At 48.8% G+C, this 16,479-nt stretch overlaps 1 protein-coding gene across 1 annotated transcript in view; it reads right to left on the reverse strand.

Moving 5' to 3' along the window:
• The window catches only part of Jph2 (junctophilin 2), a 66,782-nt gene that overhangs the window by 32,065 nt on the left and 18,238 nt on the right, over positions 1–16,479 (reverse strand). The window contains exon 2 of the mRNA XM_029474390.1: positions 11,649–12,420. Within this exon, the coding sequence (XP_029330250.1) occupies positions 11,649–12,420 (772 nt within the window). The remainder of the gene's footprint in view (positions 1–11,648; positions 12,421–16,479) is intronic.

The following is a 16,479-nucleotide window of genomic DNA, read 5'->3' on the forward strand; positions in this document are numbered from 1 at the left end:
CTTAGGTGGCAGAGGCAGGAGAGCCTCTGTGAATTCGAGGCCTGGTTACATAGTGAGTTCCAGGACAGGCAAGACTACATAGCAAGACCCTATCTAAAAAAAAAAAAAAAAAAAAAAAACAAAAACAAAAAAAAACAGAGGTTTGGATTAGACAATGTTTTCTCAGGTAGAGAATGAGAAAAGGTAGTTGAGTTGGACACTATCAAAGTTAAAAACCTGAGTGCTTCAAAGGACGCCAACCCTAAAGTGAGAACTGTGTATACTAACTTAAAAAACAAACAAACAAACAAAGCAGAAAGAGCTGAGCATAGTGGCCCATGCTGGTGACACCAGGAGACTGAAGTAGAAGGGTCACTAGTTCAAGGCCACCCTGAGCAACCTAGTGAGATCTCATTACAGAATCAAATAAAGAAAGTGCTAAGGGTGTAGCTCAATGATAGAACACTGCCTAGTGTAATAGCTATTCCCAGTTGTCAACCTGACTCTATCTGAAATGAACTACAACCCATAATTGGAGGGCTCAATTGTGATCCAGATCTTGAGGCTGGAAGACACAAGTTTCTGGCCTAGATCTTGGCATGGAGATCTTGAGGCATAGTGGCCATGAAAAGCTTAGGCCCAAGCAAGGTAGTACAAGCCTTTAATCCCAGGAGACTGAGGCAAGGAGATCTCTGAGTTCAAGGTCAGCCTGGGACAAAGTACATCCCAGATCCAGGCGTGGTGGTACACACCACCTGGATCTTTACTCTGGACCAGACCTTCTGCTGGAGGCCTACATAAGGACCTTGGAAGAAGGAAGATTCACTCTTTGCCTGTTTGCATTTACTAGCCAGCAGATCTGTTGGAACCTACTTCTACAGAAGGCCAGCTGAAGCAACTCGCCTCGTGGGACTGAGCAATTGCTAGATTCTTGGACTTCCCATTCCCGCTGCCCATGGTTGGGTTAGTTGGACTACAGACTCATCACAACAAATCCCCTCAATAGAGAGAGATAGTTCATAAGTTCCGTGACTCTAGAGAACCTGACTATACACCTACTATGGGCCAAACTCTGAGTTCAGTCCTCGTGACAAGGGCAGGGGCAGGGGACAACCCACAGAATGTGGGAAATATTTGCAAATCACAAAAATTGTGTCTGATGTTGAGCCTGAGCTTATATTTGTGTTTTAAACAAAAGTCTGGGGGGGGGGGGTGTCTGACAAGGGGCTTGTGTTCAGACTCTACAAAGAACCTTCATAGTTTAATAAAGAGAAACCATACAACAGGTGTGAGGACTCAGCTATAATCACAGCACCCTGGTGACTGAGGTGGGAGACGTACAAGTTCAAGGCCAGTCTGGAGGCTGCACAACAAGATCCTATCTCAATGGGCTGGAGAGATGGCTCAGAGGTCAAGAACACTGACTGCTCTTCCAAAGGTCCTGAGTTAAATTCCCAGCAACTGCATGGTGGCTCACAACCATCTGTAATGGGATCTGATGCTCTCTTCTGGTGTGTCTGAAGTCAGCTACAGTATACTCATCATATATTTAAAATAAATAAATAAAATCTTTAAAACATTTTTTTTAAAGATCCTATCTCCAAAAGTCAGACATGGGGAGAGAACCCAATTAAAATGGAAGAATAGATATTTCTTTTTTTTTTCTTTTAAAAGATTCATTCTATTTATATGAGTACACTGTAGCTGTGTTCAGACACACCAGTAGAGGGCATCAGATCCCATTACAGATGGTTGTGAGCTACCATGTGGTTGCTGGGAACTGAACTCAGGCCCTCTGGAAGAGCAATCAGTGCTCCTAACCGCTGAGCCATCTCTCCAGCCCTGAGATATTTCTTTTAAGAAAGTGTTTGAAGAGCCAACAAGCTCCAGGAAGTTGGCTAACATCCCCAGGCATCCGAGAAAAGCTAATCAAAACTGTGCTGAGACACCTCAGAACAGCCGGATGCAAAAGGCACTGGCTCAAACCGAGAAGGAAATCACTGTCATAGAGTGGGCGTGGTCCGTCTGGTAAGCGTAGCAAGGGCACTGGAGTCACAAGCATAATGCTCTCACTTTTACCTTTTTGTGGTCTATGCGGTGTGCAGGGTGTGGGCGTGTGTGCTACAGTGCTTGTGAAGAGGTCAGAGAACAACTTGAAAGAGTCCGTTCTCTCCTCCCACCGAGGGATCCAACTCCGGTCATCAAGCTTGGTGAGGTCAAGCCCAACCAACCCCGTCTTTGAGGAAAAGCTCCATTTTGGGCAAGACCTGAACAGGGGCTAAACTCCAATTGCAGGAAGAAAATCACAACGTCTACTTGAGCAAACATCCTATGCCAGTTCCACTTTAGCAACAGCCAGTCAGGCTACAACAGCAGGGCCAAGGAACATATAGATAACCTAAGACATCCTGCAGAAAACAGATAACCTAGCCATGCTGTTTGTCAGGTGAGTTTACCGCCATGTTTTGTTCCTGCAGATTACATCAGAAATGCAGTTTGGTTTTGTTGTTGTTGTTGTTTTTTGTTTTTTGTTTTTTTGAGACAGGGTTTCTCTGCATAGCCCTGGCTGTCCTGGAACTCACTTTGTAGACCAGGCTGGCCTCGAACTCAGAAATCCGCCTGCCTCTGCCTCCCGAGTGCTGGGATTAAAGACGTGTGCCACCACACCTGGCTAGAAATGCAGTTTTTAAAATATTAACTTACCAACCTGTATGGAAATTCCCCAAGCTTGCTATATGACCACAATAAATACCCCGCACCCCTAGACTCAAGGCTCTCACTTCTGGCCCGCTGTGACAGGGACTGTGAGAATCCTTGCTCGAAAGCTCAGAGTTGGCTTCTCAAGGGTCTTTGGGGTCCCTTTGGGTGACTTGGGCTTAACAGCGACAAGTGCCTTTACCCGAGAAGCCGTCTCAGCAGCCCAGATGCCATTGCTCCTTAGAGGTGCATTTAAAAGTATTTTCAGATAAATTATCTCGGGAACGGTAGAGCAGACTATTTCAGGAGAATAAAACAACAGCAACAACAATAACCAAAAACTACATGTATAAAAGATGAAGCAAGAGCCGGGCCTGGTGGCGCACGCCTTTAACCCCAGCACTTGGGAGGCAGAGGCAGGCAGATTTCTGAGTTAGAGGCCAGCCTGGTCTACAGAGTGAGTTCCAGGACAGCCAGGGCTACACAGAGAAACCCTGTCTCGAAAAAACAAACAAACAAACAAACAAAAAAAAGATGAAGCAAAATGGCATCAGTGTTAATGATTGGCAAATCAAAGGAGAATAGTTACCTACTATACTGGACTATTTTATATGTTCTTTTATGATTTAAAAAAAATATAGAGAGGAAAATTTTTATGTTAATACCAAGAATTTTATATCAAATACAAACTTCAAGAAAAGTACTCCACTTTTTCTTGAAAAAAAAAATCAAGAACTGGGGTGGAGTACTGTGGCTAACTTAGTGGAATGCTGGCCCAGCATGCACAGGGCCCTGGTACCAAATAAACCTGGATGGAGGCAGGTACTCATAGTTCCAGGAGGAGACAGGAGAGTCAAAAATTTAAGGCCATCCTCAGCAGCACAGAGTATGAGGCAAGCCTGGGCTACGGGAGACCTTGTCTCAAAAAATACTAATCATCAAAATGTGTGCTAACACTGAGTCAATGAACCTTCAGGCTGAGCTAGGCAATGTCAGCTTTCACACGGGGACTTGAAGAGGCCAGGTTCCTATGTCCTAGCCAGTCAGGTACAAACCTGCTACCTGTCAATAAAACATATCACCTACATGGGCAACCTCAGGGAACTACTCCTACATTCCTGTCCCTGGCATTCGACACTCATCCTATCCTGGCCTGACCCAGCTGCCTGGCTGCCTTCTACTTCCAGGCCACTTGAGGACTTGTCACTTCCTGCATATTCAAACCTTGGGGACACACCTCCTAAGTTCTTTCTACCTAGAATTTGTCTTTCCACCTGAGAACTCCCAGCTGGAGGTGGCCACCTGCAGGATCACTTGTGGATTGCTTGTCCCTCACCACCTTCCAGCAGTTGCCTTGGTTACCCAACCCCAAGCCCATTTCAGCTCCTTCCTCCCTCAGTTCTAGCACCCATCACATCCAGTCCTGGACTTCACCCACTCACGGTGAATCTCTGAGGGATGCTGACCTTGACCGTTCACTACGTGCACAATGATACAGCTCATGCCCTACGCAGAACAGAGTCACCAAACCCTGTGAAAGGAAACCCAGTCATGGGGACATCATACAGCAAAGAGGGGGCATTCTTGCACCAGGTCCTGTCAGCTTTGACTCCCAGTGCGACTGACGTGTTTAGTCTGGCTTGTGCTAACCCCAGATCCAAACCTGAGCCCATCAACACCACAGCCCCAACTCCTAACCACTGTGCACAGAATTTCAGTCCCTAACAAGCTACAAAGCCAGCATTCAACATAGGGTCTCCCAGAGGGCAGTTCCAGGAAGGAATGGAGGCAGGAAGTGGGTCAAGGGACAGAAGAGTCAATGCAGCGATATCATTCTGGTATACATTCTTCTAAGTTGTTGGGGACTTCATCGTGGGGCAGTTGAGAACATTCCAGCAGTGTCCCTTGCTTGCACATGGGGGACACAGGAGAACATTAGAAGACAACAGCAGAGGTATGCATGAAGCCCCAGCCAGAGAGCTCAGCAAACAGACTGCTGTGGTCCCTGTCAAAGCTGTGAGGTGGTTGTCCGCCTTCTCCTTTGAGAAAGGAGGAAAGTGGGAGCTGGAAAGAAACCAGCAGCAGGCAGTCGGGGCCCCACCCTCAGCCACGGTCTGTGCGCCTTCCAGAGGGAACCATTAACTGTGGCGTAGGCGGGTGTGACAACCAGAGAAGCTGAGGCATCTCCTCGCTTCCCTCCACCACCTAGACCCATGACCTTAAAAGGAGTTAGGAAAAGAGCTCTTGGCCACAAAATCCAAAGGCCTGGATCCCTCGGTGTCTGTGGGCATGATGACATACTTTCTGTGCCTCAGTTTCCCCACGTGGTCAGAGAATGGCTGGACTATCTCTGAGGGTGTGGATGGCTCTAAGACTCAGGGCAACACTCTCCAATAAAAATGTGATGTAAATAATTCACACACATAATTACATTGTTTCTAGGAACCACCTTTTAAAAAGTAGCAGGAAGTAGGTAGAGTTAATATCAACAGTCTATTTGCCCCTGACAAAGTGTATCTGAAACACAAGTATTCCAACATGTAAGCAGTAGTGTGTACACACAAATATGTGCATCATAAATGTGTGTGCATGTGGGTGCCAGGGGGCAGTGTCAGGTGTGGATCCTCAGGAACTGTCCAACATGGTTGCCTGAGCCAGGATCTCTCACCTTAGGCTTGCTGATTAACCCATGCTGTCTGCCCAGAGCCCCTAGGACTCTCTTGTCCACTTCCCCTGTGCTGGCATTACAAGTTTGTGCAACCACGAAGTAAGTGTGTGTGTGTGTGTCTGTGTGTGTGTGTATGTGTGTGTGTGTTTTATGTGAGTGCTGGAGATCAAACTCAACTCCTCATGCTTGCACAGTTATCAGCTGATCCATCTCCCTGGCTCTTTATAATTTATTTATTTTTTTAAAGCTAACAGCGGGGCAGGAGAGTTGGCTCAGCGGTTAAGAGCTCTGACTACTCTTCCGGAGGTCCTGAGTTCAAATCCCAGCAACCACATGATGGCTTACAACCATCCGTAGTGAGATCTGATGCCCTCTTCTGGTATATCTGAAGACATCTAGTGTATTTACATATAATAAATAAATCTCTGAGTGGGGCTGGAGCGAGCAGAGCCGGAGCAAGAAGTTGTGATGAGCTCTGACACCCTCTTCTGGTGTGTCTGAAGACAGCTACAGTGTACTTACATATAATAAATAAATAAATCTTTTTTTAAAAAGTTAACAGCTTACTTTGCCTTCTTTTTTAGTAAGACTCTAAAGTCCAGGGCGTATTTCCCACATGTTAGTTGGGAATAAATGAATCTCACGGACCCCAGAGTTTCATGCGACAAGAGGCTAGTGCACAGAATGAGAGTCTAGAATATTTTTCTGTCCACTGTCCATCTTAAAGGGGCGAGATGTGTTGGTACCCTTCCTTGGTCAGGGAGAGATGTCCTGGTTATGGACTCTGAGCTTACAGACATAACCAAGCAGGGAGCCATGAGCTAGTGACTACAGAAAACAGAAGCCCAGCCTTGCTGAGTTCTGGGAGCTGCTTCCAGTCTCTCTGCATCCAGCTTACAGCACCAAAGCCCCAGGGAGGGAAGAGCCTTCAGGAAGATGCTGCAATCCTGTTTCCTCCTAACTCCAAAACTCCCTTAATTGGAAATTCTGCTGGGCTTGAATTGGAGCCTGGAGCCACTCCCACTCAGGCTGTATATTCATGAAGTCTCCAGCTCTCCCCAGAGTTCCAAGTGTGTGATTGTGGGTACCAGATCCTCATTCCAGATGCCCAGGCCAGCTGCAGGGCTTGGGGACCTTCTCAGTGATCGTGCACACATTCAAACACACAGGTGCTCCCAAGGACCAGGGCAAGGAATGTAAGAGAGCACACTGAAGTATCTCTATGTCACTAGGGACATTTTGGGGAAAGCTGTCCTCAGCCAGAATTCATCCCTTTGTCTTTAAAACGGAACACATTGACTGACAGTGATTTGCACTGCTGGCTTCTCTAGGCCAGTCGTGAGCTCAGCTCCTCCTAACCTCCTCTCTGTTCTATACAGCACGAGGCTCCCACAGTCAGAGTAGAGAAACAACTTGGGTGAGGCCATGCAGCTGGTACAAGAGACAGTATATCATCTCACGGTCTTCTGAACCCAGAATACAAACTCTGATTTGTTCCTCTCTGTGATGTCCCCAGGGGACCTAAGACAGTTCTGGGCATGGTGACAAATGCTGGTGACCCCAGCACTCAGGAGATGGAAGCAGGAAGAGCAGGAATCTGAAGACAACCTTAGCTACATGGTGAGTCTAGGTTAGTCTGAGCTGGACAAAACTCTGTCTCAAAGGATAACAAACTGAGCTGGATGGTGGTAGCGCACACCCTCGATCCCGGTACTCTTGACTAAGGAAAGGCAAGCAGATCTCAGAATCAGCGGACATCAGATGTTTCTCAGCCACCACCTGCCTGCCTGGCCAGCAATCCCCGGGAGTTCACCTGTCTCCACCTCCCAGCATCACCCTGGCTTTTGTCCTTGCCTGTCTAGAGGTCTGACTCATGCCCTTAGGCTCACCAGTTAACCACTTTGCTGAGCCATCTATCACCATACCTCTTGCTTGAGAAATGCATTACGGTGACCTAAGAAGTCAACAGTACAGATTTGGTGTAAAGAGATGCGAACTCTTTGCATCTCCTCGCAACTTTCGTTTCTTAATATTTACTTTACTGCTGGGCGGTGGTGGCGCACGCCTTTAATCCCAGCACTTGAGAGGCAGAGGCAGGCGGATTTCTGAGTTCGAGGTCAGCCTGGTCTACAAAGTGAGTTCCAGGACAGCCAGGGCTACACAGAGAAACCCTGTCTCGGAAAAAAAAAAAAAATTTATGTGTATGTGGGAGGGGTGTGCATGTGTCTGCCTCGTCCATGAGAGGACATGAGATCCCCTCGGGCTGCAGTTACAGGAGGTTCTCAGCTGCCTGATCTGGGTGCTGCAAATGCAACATGGGTGCTAGGAACTGAAATCTGGCCCTCAGCAAGCACACTATTCACTTTCAACCCCTGAGTCCCTTCCACAGCCCCCTCCTTGCAACTTTTCTAGAAAATTAAAATCAATTCCACTGCAAGCGTTTTGTCTTTCCAACAGTGCTCCCTGAACTCAAAAAGTATTCAGGTTGGACAATCAGTTGTATGGTCGCCTGTTCATAGGCCTGGTCTGCCTCGGGCCATTTGTGCTGCTCACAGTACGCCTCAGACGGCACAGTTTCTTACTTCAGGACACTGTTGGCTGTAGCTCTGAAGACCGACAACTTGAAGCAAGTTCAGCCTCAGATAAGGCCATTCTCTTTCATAATGGCAACATGTACGCTCCAGCCTTCGAAGGAGCTAAGGGCTAGATTGGCAGAAGCAGACCAGGGTTTGAGGGCTCACTCAGTCTGTAAAGTGCTTGTCATATAAGCATGAGGGTCTTGAGTTTGAACTCCAGAACACATGAAAAGAAACAGGCATGATGGCTCATGCTTATGATCCTAGCACTGGAGAGGCAAAGTCCAAGATCCCCAGGGTGCTCTGGGAAGCCAGCAAGCAAATCATGTTCTAAAGGACAGGGTGGGCCAGGTGGTGGTGGCGCATGCCTTCAATCTCAGCACTTGGGAGGCAGAGGCAGGAGGATTTCTGAATTTGAGGCCAGCCTGGTCTACAAAGTGAGTTCCAGGACAGCCAGGGCTATACAGAGAAACCCTGTCTCAAAAAAACAAAAAACACAAAACACAAAACCAAACCAAACCAAACCAAACCAAACCAAACCAAACCAAACCAAACAAAACAAAACAAAACAAAACAAAACAAAGCAAGAAAAGACAGGGTGGATAGATAGCTCCTGAGCAGGGTTAACCTCTAGTTTCCACATGCAGGCTCTCTGTATGCATCTGAATGTGTACACTACACACATTCTCACACTGTCATACACAGAGACAAAGAGAGAGAGACACTCACACACACAAGCACACTCTGCCACACACAGATAAAAATACAAAGAGATGCAAACACACACATTCTCTCTTACACATATAGACACACACACACACTATCTCTCTCACACATAGACACACACATATACACACATATACACATACACACAAAGACACGGAGAGACACACTGTCACACACACAAAGACACACTGTCACACACAGACACATAGTCACACACACAGATATACTGTCACACACAGAGACACAGTCACACACAAAGACACACTGTCACACAGAGACACACTGTCACATACACAGACATATACACTCTCACACATACTCACACACATTCAAACATACATAGACACACAGTCTCACAGAAGCACACACACAGAGACACACATACACACACACATATAGACACACAAACATACTCTCACACACATACACACACACACATGCATACACGCACGTATGCATACACACTGCAAACTCACACTTCTTTAATGGCACTACACACACCCATGAGAGCAGAGCCCTCATGACCCAATCACTTCTTAAAATTCCCAGCTCTTGAGATTGCTAATACAGCAATCCATTTCCCTTCGAGTTCAGACAGCAGCAACATTCTAACCTTAGCAGCCTCTAACCGAGAAGTCTTACAAGAACTGTCCTTGATTGCCTTCCTAGTCTAATGTACTGCTGGACATTCAGAATGATTTGAAGTTTAAGGCTGTGCAGATTAAAGCTTTGGAATTGAAAGGCTTGGACTTAAGACTTCTCCTGCTTGCTTTCTTCATGATATCAGGCACTGTTATGTTTTGAAATGGAGATGCCCCCACAGGCTCATGTTTTAAAGATTTATTTATTTATTTATTTATTTATTTATTTATTTATATGTATATGCATGCACCTCAGTGTATACATACACTATATTCATATGTGAACCGCAGAGGTCAAGAGAGGATGTCATATCCCTTGGAACTAGAGTTAAAGGCAGTCGTGAATGCTGGGAACCAAACCTGGGTCCTCTGCAAGAGCAGTGAGCTCCCCAGCACTATCTATGCTCATGTAGAGCAGCGAGCACTCTGGACTGCTAAGCCACATCTCCAGCCCCCACACCCATGGTTTAAATGACTGTTCTCTGGCCGGTGACACTATTTTGGAAAGCATTGAAGGTGATGGAAAGGTGAGGCCTAGCTGATAAAGGGTCACTAGGTGCAGGTGACTCTTAGCCCACTTCCTGTCTCACTCTCGGCTTCTGGGTCCACAAAGGAGCAGCCAGAGCCTCTACCACAGTCTCCAGCCACCATGAACTGAGTCTCACTGCCATGACACAAAAAAATAAGGGATGCAGGTATTTTGTATTCTTTGGGCCTCAGGTTCGCTCTGTCAAAGAAGCCCTGTTGACTGTCAGTGACTATTGGCACTGTTCTGCCTGTACTTGGTGGGTACTATAATGAACCTTCCAGGTTCTGTCTCAGGACCCAAGGGCTTCCTTCTCTAGGGATTAACCTGGGCTAAAGGGGGCTGTCCAGCACCCAGGCCATGCTGCTTTCTGGAGAGGAGTCTGCATTCCATATAGAGAGCCCAACTTCTTCCTAAATTGGGATAACTTTGACAGTCATCCCTCCACAGAGCATCCCATGTGGTTGACGGAGGCCTCTCTGCCAGCCCCATCCTGCTTCCTTCCTTCTCCAGACTGTTGATCCTAAGAGTGCTCCACACGAACATCACACACACACACCCCACTGCCAGCACTCAGATCTCCATCTGAGTGTCTGCTTCTGGGGGAGATTCACCCTGTACTGGCTTTCTCAACCCTCAGAACAGCCCTGTTTGTTCAGATGAGGTTATCGAGCTTTGAGAAGAAAAGACAACTGGCCAGAGAAGAGGACAATTAAGAAACGGTGACACCATATGGGGATTCTCAAACCTTCTGGGCTAGTGCTAGACAAAGCTCCTTATTGCTCCCAGCCTCATTTAGCTGCTCTAAAATAGCACAAGAAAGCTTGCAAGGCTGCTAGAGGCCTGGGAGGGGTCCAATTGTTTAACACACACTTAAGCATTGTTTAAGACAACAGGAGACCTCAATCTGCTTTACAATGATCAGACAATGATCAGACTCAGGGATAGACTGTAGATCTATCCCTAGGGTGGGGGTGAGCGGGTGGAAGGGTAACTGGATACACAGGCGGGGAAACTGGATAGGTAAGCAGGGTTGGGTGAATGGGAGTGTAACTAATGGTTGGATGGAAGTATGGTTAGGCATGGATGTGGCTAGATGGATGGATGGTGACAGGGTCATTGAGAGAGTGGGAGTGGATATCCCTACGAATAAAAGTGTGGCTGGGAGGTTGAATGAATGGACTGAAAGCAATGTTGGGTGAGTGGTTTTTACAATGGATGGCATAGTTGAGACGTTTGGTGAATAAGGGATGGATAAGTGGTCGAATATATGTGTGAGTCTTTGCGTAAGTGGTCGGGTAGGAGATTAGACAGCCAGGGGAGTGAAAAGGGATGGGAACTTGGCTAGCAGATGAGGGTGGGTGTGGCCGTGTGGGTGGATACTTTGCTCTGGTGGCTATTAAAGAGATTGAGAAACAGGAAGTGTTCAGATAGGTAGAAGGGTTAGGTGAACGGAGGTGTTGTTTGAGTGTCAGAGTTGTGAAGGGATTGGAGGGATGTCTGGGTGAGTGACTGCTAGGCTTGCTGAATGAATGAATGAATGAATGAATGAATGAATGAATGATGGTCTAGGTGGGTGACAGCATGGTGAGGTGGGCGAGTGACTGCATGGTGGGGTGGGTAAGCATTGAGTGGAGTGGGTGAGTGGATGACTTGCTGAGACAAGATCTGCCAAGGATTGGGATAGGGTGGATGGCAGCCACTGAGCGAATAACTGAGGCATGATGTCCAAGCGTGTAGATAACTAGATACATGGGTGACTCTCACTGTAGAGAAATGTCCGACCAGACTTGGCTCGGGACTTCCTAGGCTGTGTGTCTCCACCAGGCACCTACCTGGAGGCGGCAATCTCGGCCTTCTGGCGCGCGATGGCTGCTGCGCGCTGGGCGCCCTCCACCCCGTGCTCCACCTTCTGGCGGACCTTGCTGCTCTTGAGCGGCAGCACGCGGCGCTTGGTGCCCTTGACCAGCACATTGTGGCGGTACTTGCCCTCCTCGCGGTGGCCGTCGGGCAGCGTGGTGCGGCCGTAGCCGTGGCGCAGGTTGTCCAGCCACTCGCCCTCGTAGCGCAGGCCGCTGGAACGCTCGCTCACGCCGAAGCCCGAGCGCTTGTCGTTCTTCCACTCGCCCATGTAGGTCTCCGTGGTGGTGGCGTCGATGTCGGCATCGAAGGGCGCAGCCGCGTCGTCGGGGCCCTCAGCGCCCTCGGCCAGGCTGCCAGTGGATGCGGCATCGCTGGCTCCGGAGCTCAGCTCGCTCTTGAGGAAGCTCAAGCGACTACGCTGGCTGCCTAGCGACGTGCGTGATTCTGAGCGTCGCAGACGACCCAGCAGTGTGCCACGCGTGAACAGCCCTTGGGGACGCGCGGCTTCTGCTGTGGCCAGCAGAGTGAGCGCGAAGCCACCGCGCGGCACTGGGGGCGAAGGCAGAATGGGCCCATCTGCCGCCGGTGAGTCCGGAGCCACCGTTCCGTTGCTGTGCTCGCTGCGCAGCGAGGACAGAGAAGTGCGCAGCGGAGAACGCACCACCACTGCCATCCCGTAGGGCACGCTTTGGCGCACACCGTAGCCATGGCGCATGCCGTTGGTGAATTGGCCTTGATAGGTTCCTGCGGGGCGGGCAAAGAGAGCTGTGTCAGTTAAATGGCGGGGACTTGGTGAGCCCCCCACAACATGGAAAAGAAGGGGTGGGGCCCGAAGAGAGCAGAGGTTATTCTAAGGACAAGGAGTGCATGCTCCCACTGGTGGGAACCTCAAGTGTCCAGTGAGTTGTGTGAGTCAAGAGAATCAGCGCGAAGCTGTGTCGAGGCCCCGGTGCTGGGTGCGGTATGGAATCTTCGAGATGATATAAACGTTCCCATGGTGGGAACATGCTAAGGTCGCAGCAGAGTGTGCAGTGTGTGAATCCGTAGGTTACACTGTAGTTTTCCGAGCAGGTCAAGCTGTGAACTCTACTTAAGCGAGGTTTAGAAACGGTAGCTCTGGGCAGCATTGTGTGGAGGGCCGGTGCAAAGCAGTGTGCACGCAGCCTGTTTGAAAAAAGCCCAGTGGGGCTACCTAACTTAAGGCTGTGGTGCAGTCCTGGGTCAGAACTGCACAGAAAGGCAGGATTGACTGATCGTGCAAAACCATCAGAGGGCTGAATTGTGGGGGGGGGGGGCGTGCTAGAGGGGGAGGGGTAAGGTTGTGGCCAGGCAAGACCCCACTGGTACACAGAACGAATGCTCGGCTGTCCTATTGCCTAAGGTGGTGTGACTAGTGAGGCTGTGAACAGATAAGACAGCAAGTCTGCAGGCAGCATGAATGCTGGGAAGCATGAGGTGTGAGTGTGTGTGTGTGTGTGTGTGTGTGTGTGTGTGTGTGTGTGTCTTTTGACTACATGAGATCACAGGTGTGTGACTCAGGAAGCCATGTGTTCATGGTCCCACAGAAGAGACATTATGAACGTGCATGGAGTTCTGAGAATGAGAGGCCGCCTGAGTGTTCCAATACAAGGCTAGGGCACTTGAAGCTGTGAGATGCGCTTGTGGCCATCAAATCGAAACCACAGAAGACCTAGCGCTCAGACTGGTGGTGTAGGAGCTGCCAGCAGCCAAGGGCCCCTGCAGACACAAGCACCCCATTTCGTGAGGATAAGTATACCGCAGCAGTCTTGCACAAGTAGAAAGGCAGATTGACTCCAAGGATCACCTCTACCCTTGCTGTGTGACCTTAGGCAACTAGCCTGACCTCTCTGTGTCTCCACTTTCTTATCAGAAAGAGTGATCACCCTCTACTTCTCAGTGGTAAAGCTTAGAGAGTCTGTAACTCCGGAATGCTGAAAGGAAAGGTCTCTGAGAAAGTTGTACTGGTGCTGAGGTCATCTGAGCTCTGTGAAGAAGCTGACACAGAACTGTCATGAAGACTGTTTCGTCCCTCTCCTACCATGGAGCTATCCCCAGGGCTCCACCTCAAACTGGTTCCACAGTGACGACATCATCTAGTGCTTTGTCTTCACTATGTAGGTCCTGCTGACCTCCAAAATATAATCCCTACCCCCCCCAAGTTCCAGATGTTAGCCTGAAGCAGATGTCCCTAGATGTCACACACACACCACAACCTCTTAGTCTTTCCTACAGTAGCACTGAAAGCCAGTCCTCTGGTCCACCTCTAGAGCTGTCATGAGTACCAGTACTATGGCATCAACGTCCACTGCCCTGAAGTGGCCAGTCAGAGCCTTTGCTGCATCTTAAGAGTCCCTCACATATCTTCGTGGTAAAGGCTTGGTACCCAGTATGGCACTATTCAGAGGTGGTGGAGCCTTTAAGAGGCGGGGCCTCATGGGAGGCCATGTCTTCCCTTTCTCACTTCTTGAAGTGGGCAGGCATTATTCTCCCACCATGGTGAACCTATCACAGTGCAGACCTAAAAGCAAAAGGACCGACAGGTCACAGAATGAACATCCCCAAACCTCCAAAACCTTCTGCAAGCTTTGAGAAAAGTAAGGACCTGTCCCTGTGACCTAAAAACCTACTAAGCCCCCCCCCCTTAGAGGCTTCATTACCAAAGTAGATGGCTTTCATTTAGATAAATAAATAAAATTAAAGAAAATTTTAAAAAAAAAAACAGACAGACAGACAAACAACAATGCCCAGCAGTGTTTTTGCAAATATCCACCAGGAATCATGAGAGTGGTCCTGACTCCAGCCCATTCTCAGCATCCTCACTGAACTCGGTGATGACTGGACCTTCTGTTCTCCTCCTCTGCCTGCAACTGGCCAGCAACTCAGAGGGGCTCTGTCCAAATATGCAGACGGATCACCCCATTCTGCCCTTCTTCCAAAGAAAAGCTGAGGCCCTGGTGACCACAAGACCCTCCTGAATTTTAGCCCCACTACTTCTCTGACCTCACCTTCCCCTCTACTTTAGGCATAGAGGCCTCTTGGGTGTTCCTCTCCCAGACCAGCATCAGTGGGTCCTACCTCAGGAACTTTTGGGAGTGCCCTTCTCTCTGACCAGAACGGCCTTCCCTCAGGTACCTACTGGCTCGCTCCCCTGTTGTCTTCAAGCCTCCACTCCTGTCAACGGTTCTGACAATGTTATTTGAAGCAATGACCTTCCCACAGGAGGTTTCTATCCCCTTCTTAGCTCCAGTCTCCCTCGAGCACATACAAAACAGTAGACGTCTTCTTTTCCTTCCCTTTGTTGTTCTTACTGGCGGCAAGCTCTGTAAGGGCAAGGATCCCTACCTGTTTTGTTTATTGCTTAGAAACACAAGCATTAGGGACTCAATACAAACATATTGCACAGCTGAATGAAATGAGTCCATTCAACTTTTATTGTCTTTTTGCCTCATCTGTGAGGGGAAAAAACAAAAACAAAACAAAAACAAAAACAAAAAACCCTCAAAACAAAACAAAACAAAACACCTTGAAGAAAAAGTTCAGGTTTGGCAAAGATGAAAGACACATGGGATGACAAAGCTCACGTATCGCCAGAGCCCAAACTCCGTGCTTAGCTACACTCCTCCTGTTTCTCCAAAGAGCATGAGGAGGGAGAGAAAACAGAAAGGATGATGAATAGGGCAGAGAAGCCGGAAAATGGGGACAGAGGAGACATCTAATCTCCAGGTTGGAGAAGTCTGTGAAACTGAATCCAGCCACCTACCTGTAGCTAGAATTTGGCCTGAGATGGGCTGACAGGGTCCCTTTAAGCCCAAGAAAACTTGAGACTGCAACTGAGAGCAACTCTTGGCCTCCCATTAGAAATGAAACAGTCGGGCTATATTAGGAAACTTACAGGCATGCAGTGAGAGTCACCAACACCCAGGGGATATTGATAGTGACAGGGCCCCGGGAAGGGGGATAAAGGGACGGAAAGACCATATCCCTGTGTGCCTGAGATGGGCCCAGGTCGTCCTCCCTGCGGACAGGAGCCCACCTCTGCAGAGAAAAGCCTCTCCATAGTTATCCGACTGAAAGTGCCCAGGGTGGGGTTTCTTCCTCAGCTGCCCAGTAATCCACATGAGGCACTCCATTGTTCTAAGGGACCCACTGGGTTCTCCAACAGCCTGGCATGGCCACCTCAGTTTGACCTGTCCTCTAGTCACTTTTCTTCCTACCCCAGGACCTTTATCCTTGTTTGCTACAGAGTCTTACTAGGTAGGCCAGGCTGACCTTGAACTCACAGAGATCCACCTCCCAAGTATTGAGATTAAAGGCATCTGCCACCATGGGCCTCCCCAGAAATTTTGGAGGATTTTATTTATATTTTATGGGTACACGTCTATTGCCTGAATGTATGTCTGTGCACCATGTGCGTGCTGTGCCCACAGAGGCCAGGAGAGGGCATCAAGTCCCCTGTGGTTGGAGTTTCAGAGGGTTACAAGCTCTCATGAGAGTACTAGGGATCAAACACTGGTCCTATGGAAGAGCAGCCAGTGCACTTAACTGCTGAGCCATCTCTCCAACCTCTCTTGTGTTTTGAGACAGACTCTTGCATGATAGTCTAAGCTGGCTTGGAACTCACTGCATAGCCCAGACTATAATCAAACTCCTGGTAATCCACCTGCCTTAGCCTCCAAATTGCTGCGGTTACAGACATGAGCCACCCTGTCCCTGACTCACTCGTTCTCTCTTGGCCCTCTCTCCTCTCCTCCTCTCCTCTCCTCCTCCCCTCCCCTCCCCTCC

Source organism: Mus caroli, chromosome 2 (assembly GCF_900094665.2).
Source record: "Mus caroli chromosome 2, CAROLI_EIJ_v1.1, whole genome shotgun sequence".
NCBI classification, from domain to species: domain Eukaryota; kingdom Metazoa; phylum Chordata; class Mammalia; order Rodentia; family Muridae; genus Mus; species Mus caroli.